The sequence below is a fragment of the Symphalangus syndactylus genome, chromosome 16 (assembly GCF_028878055.3).
Source record: "Symphalangus syndactylus isolate Jambi chromosome 16, NHGRI_mSymSyn1-v2.1_pri, whole genome shotgun sequence".
In the NCBI taxonomy this organism is placed as follows: Eukaryota; Metazoa; Chordata; class Mammalia; order Primates; family Hylobatidae; genus Symphalangus; species Symphalangus syndactylus.
Genome location: NC_072438.2, coordinates 53,556,008 through 53,581,105, shown reverse-complemented (window position 1 = coordinate 53,581,105; position 25,098 = coordinate 53,556,008). Strand labels below are relative to the sequence as shown.

Sequence of the window (25,098 nt, the reverse complement as noted above, 5' to 3'; positions counted from 1 at the left end):
TTGGCCAAAACCTCTATTTGTACACTTTTACCATAGTTCTATTGTTAGCTGAATATATTTTTTCTACTAGATTATGACCTCTAGGAAGACTGTCAATGACAGAATATAGCAAAAATCCTGGTATGTTGTAGGATCTCAAAAATATGTTTGAATAAATTAAGAACAAAATGAATAAATAAATATTTGCAGGGACTATATGGATAAACAGTAAAGCTTCAATGTATTATATTGTTGATCACAGACAGTAAACATGTAAAACTAGCTCATGCTTGCCCATTGTTTATATAACATATTGATAATCTTTACAAATTAAGGTAAACAATTATTGGCAATACTTTCCAATTATTGCTTTGAAACCATTTGGTGTCATTTTTGCATCTCAGTAAAGGAAGCCTTTATGCTGAGATCTCACTTTAGTGTAGTTAAAAGCCAGAGGCCACAACATCCCAGTCTCATAATTTTGCTTTCCAATGTGGAAGAGTCACTGTTGAAAAAAAAGAAAAGGAGTCTTGTTTGGACTAATCCATTGTTATTTAGGCTAATCAACTAAGGATATTACAATGTTGACATACATAATAGTTACTCCCTCAAATATAATGAATATTTTCTATTTCTCTTTATCCTTAAATTCTCAGTCATATTCAACACTATTAATTTGATCAACCTAACCCTCTTTGAAACATACTATTTGTTATTCTATATTATTATACGTCCTCTTAAATCTCTGCCTTTTCTTTTCTGTCTCATTTATAGACCCATCATAATAAATATGGCTACTAGGCCGGATACAGCGGCTCACGCCTGTAATCCCAGCACTTTGGGAGGCTGAGGTGGGCGGATCATGAGGTCAGGAGTTCAAGACCAGCCTGGCCAACATGGTGAAACCCTGTCTCTACTAAAAATACAAAATATTAGCCTGGTGTGGTGGTGTGTGCCTGTAATACCAGCTACTTGAGAGGCTGAGGTAGGAGAATTACTTGAACCTGGGAGGCAGAGGTTGTGGTGAGCCAAGATTGTGCCATTGCACTCCAGTCTGGGAGGCAGGGCGAGACTCCGTCTCAATAAATAAATAAATAAATAAAGCTACTAAATACTATAGTTTCCCAAACTTCATCTTATGTCTTTCTATAGCCTTATTCTATACCTTTTTCATAGAGTATCTTATCTATATCCTAGATTTAATTACCAATTATATGGCAATTTTTCTCAAATTTAAACCTGTGGTTTTAACTCTTCTCTTGCTTCAGAATCATATACTTAACTTCTGAATTAATATATCATATTTATTTTCAGTTTGGACATTAAAAAAGGAGGAGAATCTAAGTCCTTAACCTGTGGGATCTGATGCTATTTCGAGGTAAATAGTGTCAGAGTTAAATTAAATTGTAGGACACCCAGTTGGTGTCTTACCCAGAAGTGGAGAATTGCTAGGTATGGGAGGCTGGTGGGGAGAGAGGGGGAAACACTACACATTTTGGTGATCAGAAGTATTGTAAAAGTGTAGGACAGGAAAAAAAAATTTGCTTTATAAAACATAAAAGAAGATGTCAATAGTGCTTATTCTATAATACGAACATGACAATAGTGTTAGATTTAGATATTGACAGGTTTTTTATAACAATGACATTTTGAAAATTTATATTGACAAACCCAGGGCAAAGAATAGCTAGCTGCAAGTGTTTGTAGAAAGCAAAGTGGAAGATTTTACCTTAGTAGCTCTCAAAATCTATCATGAAACTATGGAAATTGTGAAAGTGCAGAATAGGACATTCACAACCAGTTCCAATAATATATGGATACATAATACATTATAGAGGTAACACTGCAAATGAGAGATTATAAGATCTCATTGTATATTCCATGACTGGAACATACCAGAACAGATGTGCATGCCCACAAATGATCTCTTTGGGAGCAGCTTGGCCTCTGAGTCTGAGTCTGATATGTTTCTGTTTCCCAAATGGTCAAACAAAACCATTTGGCCCCACTTGGGACCTTACCCTTATCCATTCTTGCATCTAGTTTTTGGCCCCAGGCAAGCAGTACCCAAGGTAGAAGTCCTCGGTTCAGCTCACATCCTTCTTGCTGTCCATTTTTCTCAGTAGTTGCCGCCCAGACAGTTCACAACTGGGTTTAATACCTACTGCAGCTCCCTCAGTCCTGAGTGGAATCACAGGTCTAGGTCCAGCTCATACCTGTGGCCTTATTTTTGCAGCAACAATGATAAGGTGAGGCCTTGGGCAAAACAGGAAAGTCTTTGAAGTTTGTTCCTGGGCCTTCCCACCTTCTTCTGCTAATGTTTCCCACACAGCTGCATTTCCTCTCAATTTTTAGGTACTTTGACCTTTGAACTTCATCTACCATTGAAACTGCAACTAGTCTAATGCTTTCACTTTCACTTTGACTAAAACTTATTCACACCAACGTGTTAACTCTCTAATGTTTTAACACTTTTAAGATTTTTACCTCTAGCTGCAGAAGGACTCTCTGTCAGTGGCAATGAGTTTAAAAAAAAAAGGTGTCAGGTTCAAAAATCCAATGTGTGAGTTATTAATAGAACTAACACTTTGTTAGTGCTAACTATGTTCCAGCAACTCTTCAAATAGTTTTAACATGTATTAACACATTTCGTCTTTGTTAAAAATCCTACGAAATAGGCAGTATCATCATCCTCAGTTTGCAAATGACACTAAAATCTAGAGTTGGGAAGCAATGTTCCAAAAGTGAAGCAGCTGAGAATTTCAGGAGTCAGGATGACACTAGGTCAGAGCCAACAACATTCCAGCTTTGGGGAGGAAGATTCAGGAATTTTGCTACCTAATAAGAATATATGGTGATGGCATGATAATTTCACAATAAAAAAAGTTACTGGGAAATGTGGCAACATTTGAGTTGATCATATTTATTTGCATTGACAAAATAAAGTAAGCTGTGCACTGCTTACCATATTTCCTTCATTAGTATGCAACACAATCATTGTTATGCAATCATTCACAGACTATTAGAGTAGGTGGCAGGAGACCTTGCTATCTACCATTAACTGACTAGATGTGATTTTTATTTTGTTACTTAACCCCTCAGGTTCTCATCTCTTAAGCAAGGATTTAACTTTCCATTGCTTATCAAATGGTGACCATCGTCACATTCTTGGTTTTATTTATTTCTGTTCCAGGCTGGAGACCACCTGTTGACTACTACCTCAATCACTCTGTGCTCAATACATAATGTTTTTGACACACTTCTCCTTATCCAGTGGACAGGCCCTAAAACCCCCCAACTTAAATCACCTCAACCAATTAACTTCTCCACTCCTACAATCAAATTCCTGAGCGTCTTTGGAGATAATCCACAATTGTATGGATTTTATGCTATCATATGATTTTGACATCATCTGGCCACCCAGAGGCCTCTTGTCAATGGTCATAAACATGGTTTCTATAACTGGACTTGCTGGCTCTCAAGTTCTATTTTTTTCTTCTAAAAAAACTAAAATTGATGCTGTTCTTAATGTAAGCACATTAAACTTGGTAGATAGTGTTGATTACCTGTGTTAATGCATTAATTTTAGGTGTTATTCTTTACAATTATATAGATAAGCCTGTAAGGCAAATACATTATAATGGTAGTATTTTTAAATTTTTAATTATTACGGGTACATAATGGTATATATTTTGTGTGGTAAATGTGATGTTTTGACACAAAAACATATATTTAACTTTTATATATACATAATTTATATAAAATTTAATTAATAAATATTTTGAATATATTTATATTTTATTTCATATTTATATACAAAAATATTGAGTGAACAAAATGTAGTATCTGGCCAGGCGCAGTGGCTCACGCCTGTAATCCCAGCACTTTGGGAGGCCGAGGCGGGTGGATCACGAGGTCAGGAGATCGAGACCATCCTGGCTAACACGGTGAAACCCCGTCTCTACTAAAAATACAAAAAATTGGCCAGGCGTGGTGGCGGGCGCCTGTAGTCCCAACTACTCGGGAGGCTGAGGAAGGAAAATGGCATGAACCCGGGAGACGGAGCTTGCAGTGAGCCGAGATCCAGCCACTGCACTCCAGCCTGGGCGACACAGCGAGACTCCATCTCAAAAAAAAAAAAAAAAAAAGATGTGGTATCTGATAGCATGACAGGGTGAACTACAGTTAATAATGCTGGTATTTTTAAAAGTCCAGTTAAAATATTAGCTGGGTGCAGTGGTTCACACCTGTAATCCCAGCACTTTCGGAGGCCAAGGCGGGTGGATCACTTGAGGTCAGGAGTTCAAGACCAGCCTGGACAACATGGTGACACCTCATCTCTACTAAAAATGCAAAAAAAAAATTAGCTGGGTGTGGTGGCGGAAGCCTGTAATTCCAGCTACTCAGGAGGCTGAAGCAGGAGAATCACGTGAACCTGAAAAGCAGAGGTTGCAGTGAGCCAAGATCATGCCACTGCACTCCAGCCGGGGCAATAGAGTGAGACTCCATCTCAAGAAAAAAAAAAAAGGTGACATTTTATTTTTTCCTCAAATGATAGTCAATATTAGAAGTTTTACAGTTGGCATTCCTTATATTCTAACACAAACTTTCTACTCTCTTCTATTATTTCTTTGTAGAATCTCATCTAGCCCATGTCTTATTTACCATTTATCATTTCAAATGTATATTTTAGGTACAGAGCACTGTTCTAAGTGACTATAGGGAACCTTTGGTTGTCCCACAATGATCATCTCTAGTTTTCTGCCCTCCAACTTCCTGTATTCTGTATTTAATGAATGACAACACTCAAGCATGTAACCAAGACAAAAATCTGGGAGTCATTTCTTGTTAACAAATACCAACAATGCCCATCTCGCCACCTAAATATTTCTCTAATCTTTCCTCTTATTTCTATCTCCACTGCCACTATTCCAGTTCAAGCAACCACACTCATCTATAATAGTGTAAGGGTAAATTGGCCTGCCTGTCTCTATACTTCTCTTCACTCCCGAACATTATTTACCTAATCTCACAATCATTCCTCCCTGGCATCTCAGCTGCAACCAGAATGACTATTTAAAAATACAAACTTGATTATATATATATATATAAAAATATATATATATATATACACATTTGTATTCTAACATCACTGAGTACCATTAAAGGATGTATACCTTGGAACTGGTATATATATACCAGTTTAATGGTACTCAGTGATGTTAGAATACAAATGTCTTAGTAAGGCTTACATCTCCTTGTTATCTGTCTCCCCTATCCGACCTCTTGCCCCAGCTTTTCTTCATTCTTTAGAAAGATTCTCTGGTTACCTATTGCTATTGACTTCAAGATTAATTTCACAATGGTCAGAGAACATTCTTGGTACAATTTCTATTCATTGACATTCTTCATTCTTTATTTGGCATGCTTTAAAACCCAGCATGCGGTCAACTTGAGATAATGTTACCTGTCGTTTGAAAAGAATATATATAGGTGCAGCATTCTCTCTATGTCGGTGAAGTCCAGTTTGTTAACAGTGCTATTAAAATCATCTATGCCTTTATTACGTTTGTCATCTGCTTGTTCCTTTAGTTACTGAGAAGCGTATGTTAAAACATCCCACGATAATTAGAGATCTTAGTTTTGTCAATGTGTTCTTTAGTTTTTTAAGCTATTAATTGAGGTTCAGATAAATTGAGAATTATTAGATCATTCTGATGGGTTTACCCCTTTATCACTTTGAAGTATCTCTCTTTAATAATACATTTTACAGATAAAGCATCCATTGCTGGATATTAATATAATGACATTTTCAGCATACAGTGACATTTAAAATCTCACTGGATGGTCACTTCCTCACCAAGAACAGTTTTTTGTTTGTTTGTTTGTTTGTTTTTGTTTGTTTGTTTGTTTGTTTTGAGACAGAGTCTAGCTCTTTCGCCCAGGCTGGAGTGCGGTGGCTGGATCTCGGCTCACTGCAAGCTCCGCCTCCCGGGTTCACGCCATTCTCCTGCCTCAGCCTGCCAAGTAGCTGGGACTACAGGCGCCCACCACCACGCCCGGCTAATTTTTTGTATTTTTAGTACAGACGGGGTTTCACCGTGTTAGCCAGGATGGTTTCGATCTCCTGACCTCGTGATCCACCCGCCTCGGCCTCCCAAAGTGCTGGGATTACGGGCGTGAGCCACTGTGCCTGGCCATACCGAGAACCATTTTTAAAAATCACTGCAGGAAAGTTTCTGCATCTGGGACATTAACCCTAGGAGTCATAAAGCCAGGTGTGTCTGGCCTCGCCCTAGGCCCACTCTTGGCTTTGGCTCTCTCTCCATCTAGGTGATTGCATCTGCCTGCTCCTTAGCCTCTCAGAATTCACTGTTTCTATATATGCCTTAGCAACAGTCACAAATCACTGCATGCCATTGACCTTCGAGGAAACACAAAACTATTGAAACTATAAGTATTAAACTTCAAATAACAAACATATTGTTTTTCCTAGAAGTATAATTTTTAAAGGTGGAAAAACTAGATGATATGGCATCAAATACACATTGACAGAATAAAACCGATTCTGGATTATAAACTACATATCTTAACAGACTCGAAGAGACTGTGTCATCTGTTTTTTGTTTGTTTGTTTGTGTTTTAAATCAAGTGTTTGGCCTCACCCGTAGGTGGAATACGCAGTCAAAAAACAAGGTGTGTTTTGAGCATCTCAAACTCTTCCCATTCAGCCCCAAAGTATATCCCTTAATAACCAAAGACATCGGAAATTATACCAGGGAATCTATTCTTTTTTTTTCAAAAGTATTAATATTATGCATTGCATGCCTGTATTAAAATATCTCATGTACCCCATAAACAAATACACCTACCATGTACCCATAAAAACTAAAAATAAAAGGCATTAATAATGATGCTCTATTGCTCATCATGCTTATAATCTTGACATAAGTGTCTTGTCATTTTCTTAGAATCAGTGTCTAGAATTGTAACCACTGGGAAAGATTAAAGAACTTTAAGAAAGATTTAAATATATTATTGTAGGTCAGGCACGGTGGCTCACACGTGTAATCCCAGCACTTTGAGAGGGCGAGGCAGGCAGATCACCAGGTCAGGAGATCGAGACCAACCTGGCCAACATGGTGAAACCCCGTCTCTACTAAAATCCAAAAAATTGGACAGGCTTGGTGGCACGCGCCTGTAGTCCCATCTACTCGGGAGGCTGAGGCAGGGGGAATCGCTTGAACCCAAGAGGTGGAGGTTGCATGAGCTGAGATCGCACCACTGCACTCCACCCTGGCGACAGAGCAACACTCCATCTAAAACAAAAACAAAACAAAAACAAAAAATGAACAAAAAAACAAAAGAACGTTTTAAATATATTATTGCAATCCCGCATAACATAATTAATGATTTCCTAACTTGCCTGTAAATATGTGTGAGCTGACATGGATCAAGAATAGGATTGAATTACTGAAAGGGCATTGCATTTTAGGTTCAAAGCCCAATTTCCTAGACCTAAGGTTCCTCTTAAGAGAAGTCGGAGATTAAATCAGCAGAATACATGCCTCACTGGAGGAAGAGTCAGAAGACTGGGATTCCAGTCCTGATTCTGGTAGTTAGCAATTATAGAAATTTAGGAAAATCATGTCGTCTCTCTGAGCCTCATTCCCATACTTAAAAGAATGTAGCAGAACTAGATGATTTCTCTGGTTCTGTTTTGGCTTTGTAATTCTGTGATGGAAGTGGGAAACTTGAATGTCAATATGGACATTTACTTTCTCCAAAACCTAAATTTGTCCCTTGTCTCAGTGTCTGTCAAGTTTGAAATGTGAGAGGTTTCTTTTGGCTTAAAATATTGTTATTTATTTCCTAAATAACAATGAACTTCCTCCTGGATTCATTCCTTACATAAGCATATTAAATGGTTAGAACTTGGGTCTTTCAAGAATAAATAAAACGTCATCTCCATCCTTGAGAAACTCAGTCAGTCATGAAAAGAAGCCATTAGGCAAATGGTCCACAGAAGTACAACAGTCTGCAGAGACAGATAACAAAACCCTTACCTGGGAGGAAGTAGATTTCACAAGTGAGGTGCACTTAATCTAAATTTTAAAGATATGTAAGTGTTTTCCAGGTAGATAAAATAGAAAAGGGTACTTCTGAGGCAAGTGACATGTGAAGATACATGGAGGACTGAAAGCTTTAGTAGATTCAGACAATTTGCTACATAGAATTTATCACTAAAAGAACAAAGTTTTTTTTATTATAAAGCAAATAGGAGTGATTTGGAAGTCTTATGCTATCCATAAATCAAACATTCAACTTTTGCTCACTGTAAACTGATTCCAATAAATAACTTTTTGTGGTATACTTTTCTATGGTAAAGTCCCAAATCCTTCTCTGATATTTATCCTCATGCATTTTCAATATTCATCAATACTATTGAGGTCCTCCTTCTATTCTTATGACATTCACTTCCTTTAACTCTCTCTTAAAATTATGTTTAATGCCACTCCACGCAGTAGCCACCAGATGGTAATGAAGAGCAGTCTGTCTTTGTAGTCTTTTGAGGACCAAATATTTCACCACTGTATCATGTTCAGGATTCACAGATTTGTTTGGAAAGTGAAAGTTTAATTCCAAACACTGTGTTGGTTTGATGGCAGGCTGGTATATATCTATGATACTTTAATCATTTAGTTTGCTTGTGTCTGATTTGTGTTATAGGTTCTCTACTGGCGACTTAAAGATACAGAAAAAAAGAAAACACATACATTTCTGCCATTGTGCTTTACATTAAAGGTGGTTCTTATTTAAACATTTGAAAGACTAAAATATTTGTGTCTAGAATGATTAGTGAAATACATGCATTCTTTAGGTTTAATTTACGTTTTCTTCTGGTTATAAATATATTTAAAAGAGGAATTGCTTCATATCACTAGTAAAAAAAATGATAAAAATATCCAATGCAAATATATATAATAAAATTGCATAAAATATACAGCACATTCTGCATCTTTGTTTCTTGGGCTTATCAACTTGCCAAATGTGCTCACTCACTACTTTTTTTCCCAAAGCTTGTAAAGTAAATGTTGATATTTTTGCAAAGGCTTAGGCTTAATTTTTTAAAATGAGTTTTAAAATACGTTTTACTTCAATGATTGTATGGTATATAATGTTTTCTTTATAGTATTTTGTTGTCTCCAAAATCTCTATAGTGAGAATGCATTGTTTGACTGAAAAGTCAAAAGAACAAAATTCAAATATAATGATTAATTTAGAATCTAAGTAATAGCTCATGAAGGTTTAACATTTATAATAGTTCACATATCATGAGTTACTAACTGTCGTAAAAAACTGCCCATCCTAAGAGTAATAAAAACAGTAAGCTGTTGTAAGATAAGCTTCAGAGTTCTGTAACACTTTCATATCACTTTTTGGAACAATTTAATGGCATTTGAAAGGTGAGAAAAATTTTAACATTGAATTGACACACAAGATTTTACTAGAACCCAAAACATTTCATCTTATATCCCCATACAACTGTATTAGTTAGGATTTTCTAGAGAAATTGAACCAATAGAGTATAGATTATTCTATCTGTAGAAATTTTAAGGAATTGACTCACACACTTACAGGAGTTGGTAAACCCAAAATCTGCAGGGAAGTCTGGCAGACTGGAGACCCAGGGAATACCTAATATTGCAGATCAAGTCTGAAGTCCACCTGCTGGCAGAATTCCCTCTCCTGGGAGGTCAGTCTTTGTCTATTAAGGCCTTCAACAGATTGGATGAGGCTCGCCCAAATTATGGAAGGTAATCTGTTTTACTCAAAGTCTACTGATTAAAATCTTTATTTCATCTAAGAAATACATTCACAGAAATATTGAAAATAATATCTGGCCGGGCACGGTGGCTCATGCTGTAATCCCAGCACTTTGGGAGGCCAAGGCAGGAGAATCACAAGTCAGGAGATTGAGACCATCCTGGCTAACACAGTGAAACCACATCTCTACTAAAAGTACAAAAAATTAGCCGGGCGTGGTGGTGGGCACCTGTAGTCCCAGCTACTCGGGAGGCTGAGGCAGGAAAATGGTGCGAACCTGGGAGGTGGAGCTTGCAGTAAGCCAAGATCGTACCACTGTACTCCAGCCTGGGCAACAGAGCGAGCCTCCATCTCAAAAAATAGAAATCAAAAAATTAAATTAAATTAAAATAATATCTTACCAAACATCTGGGTACTGTGATCCGGGCAAATTAACACAAAGTTAACCATCACAGCATTCTTATAAAATGCTATTCAATTTGTTCTATGAAATATTTCAGGCATATGAAAAATATATGTAATAGCTAGTCTTCAAAGATGGCCATCAAATGAATCATATCTCTCAGTATTTACATCTTTGTTATCCCCTCTGCGTGAATCTGGTTTGACCCTGTTACCTGCTCTGACCTATAGAATAATGCCCTGTGACTTTCAAGGTTTGGTCATAAGAAGCCTTCAGCTTCAGCCTAACTTGAAATGTTTACTTTGGGAAAACCAGCCGGCATATAAAAAGTCTTAGTACCCCAAGATCATCATGTTATGTGGAAATCCAAGCTGGCTAAGTAAGTAAGACGGGGGAGGTGGGAGGAGAGAGATCTCCAGCAAATTCCCCCTCTCTATCTGAAGCACCAGTCATGTGAAGCAATAAGCTATCTTCAATGCCTAGCTCAGTCAAGCCTTCAAATTATGCCAGCCCCAGCCACTATCTAACTGCAGTGGGATGAAGGACTTCCGGGGAAAACCACCACATGAGCGTAGTAGTCAAACTATGTGCACTGTGAGAGAGTATCATAAATTGTTTTAAGCTAGAAAGTTTTATAGTGCTTTGCTCCACAAGAGAAGATGAATATAAAAAAAGTAACATAGTGAACACCTAAGTCCTGACCACCAGATTTAGCAAATCTTAACATTTTGCCATATTTGCTTGAGATATTTTTAATGAGATAAAGCTGTACATAAACAGTTGAAATAGTCAATGTTTCTCTCCCTTATTTCACTCTTCTTTCTGCCACAGATACCCATTATCTTGAATTTGTTATTTAGTTTTTCATGCAAATTTGTTCATATGGCTACATACCATATTAATATTGGTAATATTAATATGGTATTGTAATACCTACAACATGCATAATTTTTTTATGTTTTAAATTTTATATGAGTATTTGGCTGAAGGTATTATCGTTATTGAGAGAAAGAGGTTTGCTCCCTGATGCACTAGAAGCCAACACTATGTCACTGAGTTTTTGAGAAAAGAAAAGCTTTTTATTGCAATTTGACTAACAAGGTGACATGAGTCCAGCTCAAATCTGTCTCCCTGTACTGGCTTTAAGGTAGTAATTTTATTAGAAAAAGTTTAGGGGGTGGATTCTGGAATTAGCAGGAGATTGGTGGAAGGAAAGAGGAGGCATGGAAAGTCCTTGGGCAGTTATCTCTTCATGCCTCCTCATGGGTCCCATGTGCAAATGTGGGAGGAGTTAGTATGAAACTTGCAGTGAAAATTCATGCTGTGATGTCAGCATGTCTGTTCTCTGCAAAATCTATTTTAATAGCCATATTGGCATTAACCCATTTTAGCTAGTTTCTTATCTTATAAGCAGAGGGAGTTTAGCACTGTTTCTTTTTTTATTCGTTATCTTACAAACTAAACAATTACTGTCAGTCATTGGTCTCTTCAGCTCTTTGGAGAATGATTTCTTTATTTTGCTTCTTGCTTATTTTGTATACATTTACTCCTGATATATTTATCTTGAAACATATATCTTATTTCCTTATTTTAATTGTTGTATAGTTCTCTCTTTACACCACAATATAATGTATCCACTTCCCTGTTAAATGACATCTAATTTGTTTCTAAGTTTCCGCTATTACAAACAACATAACATATTTTAGATGTCTCCTCATGAACATGTTTGAGAGTTTCTTGGAGCTATAAAATTTAAATTGGATGGTTTGGTCATATGGTATGAATATGTTAAACTTAAATATATTGGCAAACTGCTTTCCAAAGTGGTTCTATTAGTCCCTTATCAGTCTTGAAACAAGACATGACATTGTATTCATCATAAAATAGGCACTTGGCAACAAATTTAACAATGTTTAAATGGCCATCAAATGAATCATACCTCCAGTATTTACATCTTTGCGTATCCCCTCTAAATAAACTATATGAGTTAATTTGGGGCACTATTGGTAATGCATAAATTATCCTTGCAAACCATTACTATTAGGTGCTGAAAATAAATCTATTTCTTAACAATAGTATCATCTTTTTCAGAAACTAAAAATTAGCACATACCATACATATACACAAACATAATTAAAGGAATGTTTCTTGTAATAATTAGTACTCTCACACAATCACACACGCCCATCTCACACACACAATCACGGCTCTTTGGAGTAGCATTTCTAAACTTATTCTGAGAGCTTATTTCAGAATTCAAGGTCTGATGAATAAAATAATGCTTCACACATTATTAGGCATTTTCAATTGAGCCTAAAAGTAGTTATTAAATGTATTACTTGGATTGTATCTTCTTAAATTGTATTCTTTCCACTTTTTTTTTTTTTTTTTTTAAGACAGAGTCTTGCTCAGTGGCCCAGGCTGCAGTGCAATGGCACAATCTCAGCTCACTGCAAGATCCACCTCCCCAGTTCACGCCATCCTCCTGCCTCAGCCTCCCGAGTAGCTGGGACTACAGGCGCCTGCCACCACGCCTGGCTAATTTTTTTGTATTTTTAGTAGAGACGGGGTTTCGCCATGTTAGCCAGGATGGTCTCGATCTCCTGACCTTCGTGATCCACCCACCTCGGCCTCCCAAAGTGCTGGGATTACAGGCGTGAGCTACCGTGCCTGGCTGGCCGCCACTTATTTTAAAACTTCAGACTTTCAAATAAAACAAAAGCTAATATTGAAGAACTAATATTTCTGAATGTAATTCAAATTAACATGAGATCTTGGAGACTATTAAATATTGATATATTGCCTTAATGTCCAACTTGATCTCAGAAAATTATAAAAAATAATTAATAATCTAAAATACATAGTATAATAGGTGACTTTCCAAATTTCATGTGTAAAGTTTATTCAGATAATAGTATTGTCACAATTTTGTTTTTTTTCAAATAATTGCACTGAAATAACTAAATCTGCATTAACTATATGGCAAAAAATTCTTATTTTGACAGCAGTATTAACTGGTATTATGAAATGTTTACTCAAATACAATATGTTAAATTCCCCCAGATTAGGAAACCCTTGTACACTGTTGGTGGGAATGTAAACTGGTACAGCTATTGTGGAAACGATATAGAGGTTCCTCAAAAAACTAAACATAGCACTATCATATGACCTAGCAATCCCTCTTCTGAACATACACCCTAAGGAAATAAAATCAGCATCTTGTAGAGATATCTGAGCTCTAATGTTTATTGCAGCATTATTCATAATAGGCAAGATACGGATACAACCTATGTGTGTCCATCAGTGGATGAATGAATAAAGAAACTGTTATATGTATATGTGTATATGTGTGTGTGTGCATATATATGTGTGTGCGTACATATATATACACACACATCTATATATACAGCTTTATAAAAGAAAGGATACTGCCATTTGCAACAACATGGATGAACGTGGAGGACATATAGTAAGTGAAATAGACCAGACATACATAGCACAGAAAAATAAATACGAAATGATCTCACTTATTTGTGGAATGTATAAATAGCCAAATGCGTAGAAACTGAGAGTAGAATGGTAGTTACCAAAGGAGGCATGGTGGCAGGGGAATTTAGGAGATACAGCTTGAAGTGTACGAAGTTATAGTTATGTATAAGAAAGTTACCATTATTATATATTATATAATATGTAATAATATGTATAATAAGATCTAATGTACAACATGAGGCCATAGTTAATAATATTTCATTGTACATTGAACAGTAATTTGCTAAGAGAGTAGATTTTAGGTACTCGATCCTCACACACAAAAAGGTAACTATGTAAGGTGGTGAATATGTTAATTTGACTGTAAAAGTCATTTTGCTATATATTTACATCAAAACATCGTGTTGTATACCTCAAATACATACAATAAGAAATGAATGAAGATAAAAAATCTGTAAGTAGACAATGATAATAGGCTGGTATACAGGTAATATTTCAGTGGAAACACTGTTTTAATACAAATGAGAAAAGGCATTAACTAAGAGAGTATTAAATCAATTCTTCTCACCTGTGCAAAATACGAGGGACAGAGAAATACATTAACATAAAATTGTCAATAGCTTCTAAATTCTTGGAACAGGAACATTTCAAACTGGGCCTATATCTACAAGCCTTCAGAATTTAAAGCAGGAATTCACATCAGTACCCTCCTCAAATGGTTACAATTGGTTCAATATTTACCAGAAAGAATTAATGGAAAAAAAAGAGGAACAGGTTGAACCCTTTCAGATTATTTACTTTATTACCACTTAAATATTTTGCATACCAAGCTCTTTGGACATATGATAAATTGACAATAAATGAGACCGAGTACCCACAAGAGACTTACAATCTATGTGACAGTCTATAGAAACTGGCAATGGGGAAGCTTATAAAATGGGATAGAGATTTTTATCACACATTAACTACAAATATTCATTCACTTGTTTGATTGAATGTTCTAATATTTGAGTTATCTTTTATATTAAAATGTTGGTCCACACTACAGCTGTCCACGGCATATAAGAACTTGATGAGAGATAAACAGTCTCACAGGAAAATGCACATACTTACATAAACACAAGATTTTGTGTTCATTTTCAGGGCATTTCATAGGCACTGTGGGCTTTAAAGTGTTCATCCTAAGACTTTAGCAGTTGGGCTGTCTGTATTATTTGCATCTCATTATATCCAAAGTAAACTCATTTGTTAAATTTATAAAATGTGACTGGCTTAATATAATGATATTTGGGGGTAGTGTACTTGGGCCCAATTCAAATTCTACTAAACCTAGTAATAATGGGCTTATATCAACTTAAAGAAAAAAAAGGTATAGGTATGATTTTAACACCTTCCTATTTCTGCACAGCTACACACAATAATAATAATTCACTGACAATCCTGGGCTATCACAAATAGGAGTTTACATGGGAAACAATAGCATATTTGTATTCATAAGCTAAAGTAAATTATAACTTTTCAGAATGTTAGATTTCTAAAAAAAAAAAAAGACCCTCATGTCAACAGGCAATATTTTTTTAAAGATTTCAGGCAGTGAAATTCAACATATATCTTCTTGAAGTAATACAAAAGTGGCATAAATAAAAGACTGTGAAATACAATGAAAAGAGGTATGTCTTTAGTATTATCTTCAGCTGAACTTAAGTGCTATAACCCAATTAACAAAAATATAACTGGAAGTAGCTACTCTGAAAGAATGTTCTTTTAATTTGAATATAATAGTTTCACAGATTTTAAGTTTGAATTTTAAAGATACAATATGTAACTTTTTCCCCAAAGCCATTATTTTGGGTTGTTAATTTTTTGATATATGTATTTTTAAAATGAAAATTGCAAGGGAAAGTGGTTTCAAAAATACCAATTTAGGTTTTAGAAAGTATAGGAAAAGGCTTACAAACGTAAGGCAGTGGCTTACATCTGTCATACCAGCACTTTGGGAGACAGAGGCAGGAGGATCACTTGAGGCCAGGAGTTTGAGGGTAGCCTGGTGACATCGCAGAGCCCCCACATCTCTACAAAAAATATAAAAATATATTAATGGAGCATGGTGACACATACCTGTAGTTCCAACTACTTAGAAGGCTGAGGTAGAAGGATTGCTTGAGCCCAAAAGGTAGAGGCTGCAGTCAGCTATGATGGTACCACTGCTCTCCAGCCTGGGCAACAGAGCTAAATTTTCTTTTTAAAAAGGTACGAAAGTATTAAGATTAGAGAAATACTATAATATGTGGAGAATCTGTGGTGACTAATGCTTTCACAGCATATTTGGAGGATACACTAGTACTTCCATTATTTTTCCCAAAAGAGAGAACTTGAAAGTCATCCAAATTTATAAGATGGATCTGGGAACAAGCAATTCATTGCTTTGTTTAATTGTTCATTCAATAAATATTTATTGACATTCTATGTGCCATGCGCTGTAACAACAGATAAAATAAACACAGATGAGCAAAAATTACCTAGCCCAGGCCCTCAGAGAGACCACAGTCTATGAGAAAAGAATGATAGAGCTGGGATTAGGATGAAGTCAACAAATTCCATGAAGAAAGCAGTACAGAATACAGAGCACGGAGCTCCAGCTACTGCGCACGATGGGCACTTTGGGCTTTCCCTTAGAAAGAAAACTTGAATCCAGACGTTCAAAACACACAAAAAAACAAAACCTCTAATATAAGGTGTTCCCTCTTCATACCCGTCCACTAGTCATCTCAATTTGAACAAATCATCAGAGTTCCGACTAGAACCTAATTGGTGTTTGGTTCCAGGGTATGGGAATTACTTAGCTCCTTGATCCATCATATGAAAATTTCCACATGCATTATTACTGATTTGAAAGACGCTTTTCCCCCTTGAAGCCAATAATTAATGTTTCCAAAGATCTACTGGAAATGCTTATCTTTGCTCAGTAAAACACTAAAGATATAGAGCATAGTGTTCCCTTTCATGTCACAAGGGAACTGAGATTTGTCCCCCTCCATTTTAATTTATGTATCCTTTCTCTCCATACCCCACCTTCTCCCTCTCTCTCTCTCTCTCTCTCTCACTCACACACACACACACACACACACACACACACATTTTCTCTTCCCCCCCCCCCCCCCAGCCATCCTTTCCCCCTACCTAAAGCGGTCAACCTCTGGAAGTAAGTCAACTCCATTCTGAAAAAGAAGAGTGTCGCAAGAAGTGAAAGTGATTTTGACCAGAGGTCGCTTGTCTCCACCTCTCCCTTCCTCTCCAGAAAAGGATGGAGCAGCAAAGCGGAGGGTGTGCGCGTGTCTGATGGAGGCGGGTAAAGAAATGGGGTGTCTTTAAAGCAATAGCTTAGCAAATACTGGGACTAGAGTGCGGCTCGAGTCGACTTCCCAATAGTTTGGCGAGAGTCCGCCGGTTGAGTTGTAACCCCTGTTACCAGGAAGAATCTTTTCTGATTTCATTGCTCTCCCTACCGTCCCCCATAACACCTGAAGGGGAGGGTCTCAAAGGTCGTTTGAGCCCAGACTTGATTCCCTCTCCTCACCACCGCTACCACCCCCAGCCCAGCAGTCCCCGTCACCCGCCCTTTCTCCACCTCCAACCTTGACTCTGGGTACAAACAGGTCCTCGCACAACCTGATGACAGAGGAGCTTCAGTGGTTAGATCCAAATCCCAGCGGAAGGGAGGGGGCCAGGAGGGAGGAGGACGAACACTGCTGTGGGCGGGGAGCCCACTTGGGGTCGGGGGCTGCGTAGCCGGAGGAGGGGCAAGAGACCCCGGTCCTCATCCCCGGAGTTACAGTCGGAACAAACTTGCCGAGTCTTGCAGCGCAAGCGCGCGGATGCGAACCCCAGAACCTTCAGCGCGCGGGCACGAAAGGGTGTGGAGCGGTATACATAGCTCTACATACACATTGAGCGCTGAGCGAGAAAGGAGGGGGCGAGGAAGGCAGGTTCCGCCTCCCCTGGCCCCGTGCACACACACGCCCACCGCGGCTCGGGCTGGCTGAGCGCGGGCGAGTGTGAGCGCGAGTGTGCGCACGCCGCGGGAGCCTCTCTGCCCTCTCCTCGCACCCTGCTCAGGGCATCTGAAGAGCCTGGAAACGTGAACAGGCTTGAAGTATGGCATGTTGCAAAGATGGTTTCTGCCAAGAAGGTACCCGCGATCGCTCTGTCCGCCGGGGTCAGTTTCGCCCTCCTGCGCTTCCTGTGCCTGGCGGTTTGGTGAGTTCTCTGGGGTGCGAGGAGGTGGGCAAGGGAAAGTGGAGAAATGGCTAGCTCCCAGACCCCTTTGGCCACTCGTTCCTCCCTGGGTGGACTAGGTCTTCTCATCTCAGCTGTAAAAGCAGGGGCCGAAGCCAGGCTTTTCTGTGACCGCATAGATGCGGAGAGCACGAAGGGCGCAGGATGCAAGAGGCGTGTGGGCACTGGGGTCTTGTGGCGGGGCGCGCTTTTCCTGACCATTTCTGTCTTCTGCATCCCAACCCCCAACCTCCTCTCCTTTAGCTTGGGGCAAGCGACTCTTTCCCTAGAAAACAAACCTGTTTGCACCTGTTCTCTGATGGATTCTTAAAATAATCTCCTCCGCCCCCGTTTTTTTTTTTTTTTTTTTTTTTTTTTTTTTTTCGTTTGCAGTTTAAACGAATCCCCAGGACAGAACCAAAAGGAGGAGAAATTGTGCACAGAAAATTTCACCCGCATCCTGGACAGTTTGCTCGATGGTTATGACAACAGGCTGCGTCCTGGATTTGGGGGTATGAACGATTTCAAACGCGCAAGTGTGTCCTGTCTGTCCCTCTCTTGGTCTTCCTGTCTGTCTGTCTGTGGGAATATCATTAGGTATGCCTCACGTGCAAAAATAAATCTCTCTCTCTTTCTATCTCTCCTCTCTTGGTGAGACCTATGACAAGAAGACCGCCTCCACCCGTACTTTCCCATCTCCCTGCCCCCTCAGAAGCTTTGCCTCTCCCCCACACTAATTACCTCCCGGGACCTGACTGCTGGGTGGGGGAGGTTGGAGAGGAAGAGTCAAAAATGGGAACTCTGGGCTCAGCTGCCTGGCCGCTCTTCGCTGAGAATAGTTTCCCTGAACCTGGCCACTTCGCTCAGAGCAGGTTGCACTGGAGGCAGCTGAACCGAAGTCCCTCGTCCTCCCACGTGTCCATGCCTATGCCAAAACCTTGGCCAATGTTCTACCTAGGACACAAATCTGGGGCATGAAGCTGCCTGCCTTGCTAGGGAACCCAGTCCTTTCCTTTTCTCTTCTACCGCAGGATGCTTTTGTTTTTCCCTTTCTTTTTTGGTGATGTGTCATTTGCTTTCCTCCTAAGACTTTAAAGTTAGAGATGTTTCAGCCGGATTTCTTCAACAAAATAGGTATAAAGGACTTAACAGAGGTACATCCATTAACAGCACTGTTGCTCTTTTTCATATTCATATTTCCTTGGCATATATAATGGAAATCTATGTGGTAAGCTTTGCGCTAGGTACTAGGTCCACAGAAATATCAAGATGCAATTCTTAACCTCAAACAGCTTCTCAGTCCAGTTCAATGAGGACAAATGACTTGCTAGGACCCCATTCATAGGTTTGGCCCAGGTCCTTTGATCTCAAAGTCCCTGTTCTTTACAGTACACTGCACTAATTACCCTTCAGCAACTGAGTTGAACAAGACAGAGATTCTGTTTTAAAGGAGCTTACATTCAAGTGGTAACAATAATAACAACCAGTAATATTGTATTTATTTAATTAAATGTTCACATATACCAGGCATTTTGTAGGCATCACCATTCTGTTTAACCCTCACAACAACGCTTTGAAAGCCATTACCATCCCCACTTTACGGATAAGGAAATTGAGGCTTAGAAAGTTAAGTAACTAGTCCAAGTTCCAAGTTAGTAAGTAGGAGGGGAACGATGTAAACCCAGAGCAGGCTGTGTATTTAAAAGACAAAGCCATGCAGATGGGGATGGTATCAGATGCTGTGTGATGAGTATCATCTAATTCATCTAATATTAGAAGCATGGAGCAACTTTATACCTCCTATTGAGGGTGTGTAGGAGATGAGATGTTGGGAGAATGGAAAAAGTAAGAATGGGGAGCAGGACTGCCTGTGATGGGAAGTAGGAGTATGGCCTGGGGCTAGAAAGAGTTTCTAGCCTTCACTTGAAATGTCAAGTTTTAAACCTTTATGGGCAGATAAAGTAGAGTTGGGCGTTTCTTTGGCATCTGGTCTCATTTAACAGATGGGGACACTGAGGTTTAGAAAGGGAAAGTGATGTATATAACGGCACATACTACATCAATGATAGGATGAGATCATGTCTTCTGAATTCCAAACCATTATTTTCTTGGATTTTATGAGAAGGTTATGGGAAGTCACTGAGGGTATTGATTCAGCATTTGTATATTTCTTTCTTTGCTTTGAGATGGAGTCTCGCTCTGTCACTCAGGCTGGAGTGCAATGGCGTGATTTTGGCTCACTGCAACCTCTGGCTCCTGGATTCAAGTGATTCTCCTGCCTCAGCCCCCCGAGTAGCTGGGATTACAGGTGCAAGCCACCACACCTGGCTAATTTTTCTAAAATATATTTTTTGGTAGAGATGGGGTTTCACCATGTTGGCCAGGCTGCTCTCGAACTCCTGACCTCAAGTGATCCACCTTCCTTGGCCTCCCAAAGTGCTGGGATTATAGGCGTGAGTCGCGCCGGGCCAGCATTTGTATGTTGACTGATAAGGATAGATGAGAAGGATGAAAGTTTCTCCTGCCTCTTTTCGTGTTGCCTCTCCAGGGATAGGTTGCCTGCACTGCATTTGCCTTCACGCAAATCTGAAGAGGGGTGAATGATTTGTCAATGCATGATCTTCCATAAGTGACTGGGAAATAACCATTTTAGATCAAAAATAGTATTGTGGAGAATCGTTCAGATGATGTGATACCATTTAAGGCAATATTATATCAATAAAAGAGGGTTTATCTGCCCATAAATGTTTTAAACTTGACATTTCGAGTGAAGAAAAAAAATAAGAAAAGTATCCAGTCCTATGTAGTTTAAATATTCATCAGAAAATTGATATACCAGAACATACATCAAAGTGAAAAGTTAGAACTGAAACTATATTGTTTGATTATAAATGTTGAAAGTTAAAATAATACCTGCCCAGCTGGCTACAATGCAAGCTGTAATTCAAAGGAAGAAGGGATCCATTGTAGATGGATCCTTTTTACCATCTACTCTCTCCCATTGCATTATATTGACAATAACATAAGTGAAAACAATATATGTGAGCCATTACTGGGTTTTGGTTAATCGTAATTCTACTAAACGTCTCAAGGACATTATTAGTCATCTAATTTGTCACTGCCAAATGATCTGCATTACCCACCTGAAAACATTTTTATAGTTTTATGGGAAGGGGTCGAATTCACATTACTTCCAGCATTACCAATTGATTAACCATTTAAACATTTACTAAATAGCATAACGTGGGTTCTGTTTGTTTGTTTGTTTGTTTCTTGGCTTTGCTGATAAATGTTTGTGGTGAATGTGATTCACTTTTTAGAAGTGGGTCATTCTCTGTAAATGTGTAGTATTCCATATGTGGCAGAGAAATAGTGATTCTCACTTGCAGAAAATGCGTTTTCTGTTTATATGAAGTTGTAAATGTGTACCACTGAAAACAATGAGAAACTTCATCATTGGCACAGACTCTTGGATACCACAAGTCAGATCCCTTCAATAACATTGGATACTCTGTGGAAAGTTTGGTATTTTAAAAATAAAATGAAAACAATCCAGATTTTGACTAGTAGGCTATAAATATGAATTTACTTCCTGGTTCCTATAATCCTGCTTCTGCTCTTTGTGGGACATTTACTTTATATCTGTTTATACAACTTTGCTGTGTTCCATTTCAAACAAAGCTAAAAGCAAAGATTTGAATTGAAATTGGGTGGTTTGTGATTGCTCAGTAGGCCAGGCAGGGGTTGAAATAGATTTGGAAACTAAATAACATATTTTTAACTCAGCAGCACAGCTTGCGATAGGGAAATAAAAGGAACTGAAATGGTTTCCTTTTTTTACATCCCTCCAAGATCTCCTCTCCCTTGTCTCCTACATTCTCTCATTGGAGAAGAAAAGGGGAAAAGGCGAGAAGAGAGGGAAGGAGTCATGGTGACAGAAGCTGGTTTCGGCCTTCTGAGAGGGTGTAGTCCTTTCCACCTCTAATAAATCAGTTGCTATCATACTGAAGTAGCTTGCACCTGTCTAGACATAGCACACAAGAGAAACCTTCCACAAAGGAGCCAGCAAATAATCCCCTAACTCTCATTCACTTTCAACACTGTTATTTGCTTTCTCAAAAATGCATAGCTAAGGTATTTACTAACTACCAGGAAATGGTTTAGGAAACCTGCCGTCACTCATTTTCCATTTATTGAAGGGTTGCACAGCCTTTCACGCATCTCAATCTTTTGAGCCACATGATCTAGAATAATAAATGTTCCAAATACAGATCATTGCCTTTGAATCATCTTCCACAACCTCTCTGAAATGGGAATGAAGCATTTGAGTCGATTTTGTAAGGTTATTCACTAACATAGTAGGACTTCACATTAGTGGATTTCACATTATTTACTAAGATTATTCCGACAACACAAAGAGATAAGGCAGACATCATCCCTCTGTTAGAAAAGAGGCTGAGAAAATTTCCAGTGAATTGCCCATCAATTCTATAGCTACTCCCTGGTAAAGTAACAACACACACCCTCATCTTTAAAACCTTAGTCAGGCAGCTGGTCTATTGCTATATCCACTTCCGAGGCGTTCTTGCATTGCCCTGTTTATCAAGAGTCAAATTTCCTCAACATATCTTCTTGCTACTAAGTAGGACCTTAAAATAAGCAAAACTACATTTCCTCTAAAGAAGTGAGAAAAGAACTTTTATTCTAAAGCTTTAACAACTTTTCAAATAGTGAAGAAAACACAGAAAATTGTATGCATTTGGGTTAAGTTGGAATATTTTCCCCACAAAAATCAAATTGTGTTTGCAATGTTTTCAACTGATATGTGTATCTCCATTTAAACGTTAATGTGTCATGTGCTAGCCTTATTAATTAAATGTCAATAGAGAAATACTTTTAAAAATACGTAGACAAAAAGAGCACTTCTCGGCAACATAAAGCTTCATTCTCTTCCAATTTATCCCATTCTTTCATTCATTCATTTGTGAAACCAATCTGTATTGAGAGACCACTATATGTCAGGAACAATGTAAGGTTGTGAAGATATCATTCTGATCTGATATGAGCCCTCACAGACTTTACAGCTAAGCATTATAGAGAGATGAATATAACAAAGAAATAATAAAATAATTAAATGAATATGCTATGGGATCATCTAATATCGTGCTAAAAGGGAAAAAAATGGGTGAGGGATCTAGTTCAGATTTGGTGTTCCTGGAAGTCTTTTAAGCTAAGACCTAAAGGTGTCAGGCATGAAAACAGTAAGAGAAAAGTAATTCTCAGAGGGAACAAAGCAATTAAGTGCAAAGGTCTGAAGGTAGATAATAGGTTAGTGTGATGTAGACCGTGAGAGGAGTCCAGTGTGCCTGTAGCCAGAATGCAAGAAGAATCTCATGGGATTTGGTTAGGATAGTAAATAGAGGCGAGGTTTCATAGGGTCTCTGGGGACCCTGTAAAAGAGCGTAAATTATTCTCTTAGTGAACCTGGAAGCAATTGGAGTTTTCTAAATGGAGGGAATGACATGGTTTGACTTAGAGTGAAAAATGCTCCATCTTGTCTGCATAAAGGAAGACTTAGAAAAGGAAGTAGGGCAACTTGGAAGCAGGGAGACCAATGAAGCTTTTGTTACTTTGGCTTGAGTTCTCTTAAGTTGATGGTTGCTTGGAATAAGGTGGCAGATGTAGTAAAGATGGATATACGTAAGTTGATTAAAGTGAGTTTTTTGGAGGTTTAATTCAACACAGAATTGGCAATTGACTTGATATGGATGTTAAAAAAAGAGAGAGAAGTAAAAAATGACTTTTCAATTTCTATTTTGAGAAATTGGGCAAGGTTGGTGTTATTTAAAGTTGGGGAGGACTGCACGATTTCCTGCCCTCATAAGTTCACACTGTGGAAGAGATAGAAAATAAGTAACAGAAATAAGTAAAATATAGTGTGTGTGCCAGATGTTGGTTAACAGCTATAGAGTAATGTAAAGCAGGGAAGAGGGTTGTAATTTTAAGTAGAATAATTAGTGGAGACTTCACTAAGAAGGTGCTATTTGAATACTGGTCGTAATTAAGTAAAAGCATAAACCACGTTTGGGATGGAGTCTTCTAATGAATGAGAAGGAATTCTAAGTGCAAACATGTTAAGCGGGAAAGTCAGGGTCCCTGTAGTGAAGTTTAGCAGGGCTGAGGCATAAAAGGGGATCAGTGTGATAAGAGGACAAGGTTGTGTACAGCTTTGCAGGCTGATTAGGACTGTGCTTTTACTCTGAGTCAGATCAAAAGTGACTGGAACAGCAGGGACAAGGCCTGAACTAATTTTAAAAGGCTCTCCTTGTGTTCAGAACAGGCAGTCAGAGGCAAGGGCAGATGCAGCAAGGTTTTCCATAATAAACCAGGCAAGAAATCATGGATACTTTGACCAAGCTGGTAGCAGAGAAGTTTGTAAATTTATAAGAAATGGTTGGCTTCTGGATATTTTGAAATTAAAGTCAACTGACGACAGCTAGAACGTGGGATGTGAGAGAAAGGGAGGTGTCAAAGCTGATTCCAAAGTTTTTGATTTGAACACCTAGAAAAATAGAGTTGTCAGGACTGTGCCAGAGGCAGAACAGGGGCATAGATGAGCAATTTGTATGCAGGTATGGTACCTTTGAGATGTCTATTACATATCAGGTAGAGATGAACCTGAAATTCAGGGATCATGAGTATGTCAATATACGTGATATTTAAAGCTAGAAATCTAAAAAGATTACAGGGGATTAAGTTTGATAGGGAAGAGGTACAAATATTGAGTTTTGATGTCTCCAATGTTAGGAGGTGGCTCCAGAGAGGAGAGGAGGAATCTTTGTCCCAAGAAGACTTAAAAGGAGTGGCTTGTGAAGTAGCAGGAAAACCAGGGGAGTGTGTATAAAACTAAAGTAAAATGTAAGGGGAAAAATAAAGAAAGAAAAAATAAAGAAAGGAGGAGGGATTGATTTAGTTAAATGCTCCTGACAGATGAAGAAAGATAAGAACTTAAAATTGACCACTGTTTTGACTGTTTTGGTGGAGGAGTTTTGGTGGTATGATGGGTGTGAAAGTCTGATTGAGTGCATTCAAGAGAGAATGGAATAAGATTTTTTCTGGGCATT

General features: G+C 38.4%; 2 protein-coding genes across 4 annotated transcripts in view; one reads left to right on the top strand and one right to left on the bottom strand.

The window, feature by feature from the left end:
* The window catches only part of GABRB1 (gamma-aminobutyric acid type A receptor subunit beta1), a 434,372-nt gene extending 417,373 nt beyond the window's left edge, over positions 1–16,999 (bottom strand). Inside the window, exons 1-2 of the mRNA XM_055246277.2 lie at positions 16,880–16,999; positions 15,675–15,771 (exon numbers count right to left, since the gene is read on the bottom strand). The gene's annotated coding sequence lies outside the window, so the exon portion shown is untranslated. The remainder of the gene's footprint in view (positions 1–15,674; positions 15,772–16,879) is intronic.
* Positions 17,000–17,679: 680 nt separating this feature from the next.
* Positions 17,680–25,098, top strand: part of GABRA4 (gamma-aminobutyric acid type A receptor subunit alpha4) — a 78,516-nt gene continuing 71,097 nt past the window's right edge. For 2 of the 3 annotated variants that reach the window (XM_055246274.2, XM_055246273.2), the window contains exons 1-2: positions 17,680–17,888; positions 18,368–18,486. In XM_055246274.2, coding sequence (XP_055102249.1) covers positions 17,860–17,888; positions 18,368–18,486 — 148 coding nt within the window. In that variant the 5' untranslated portion in view covers positions 17,680–17,859. Of the gene's footprint in view, positions 17,957–18,367; positions 18,487–25,098 lie in introns of all 3 variants that reach the window. The other variant, XM_055246272.2, reaches the window with a different exon arrangement.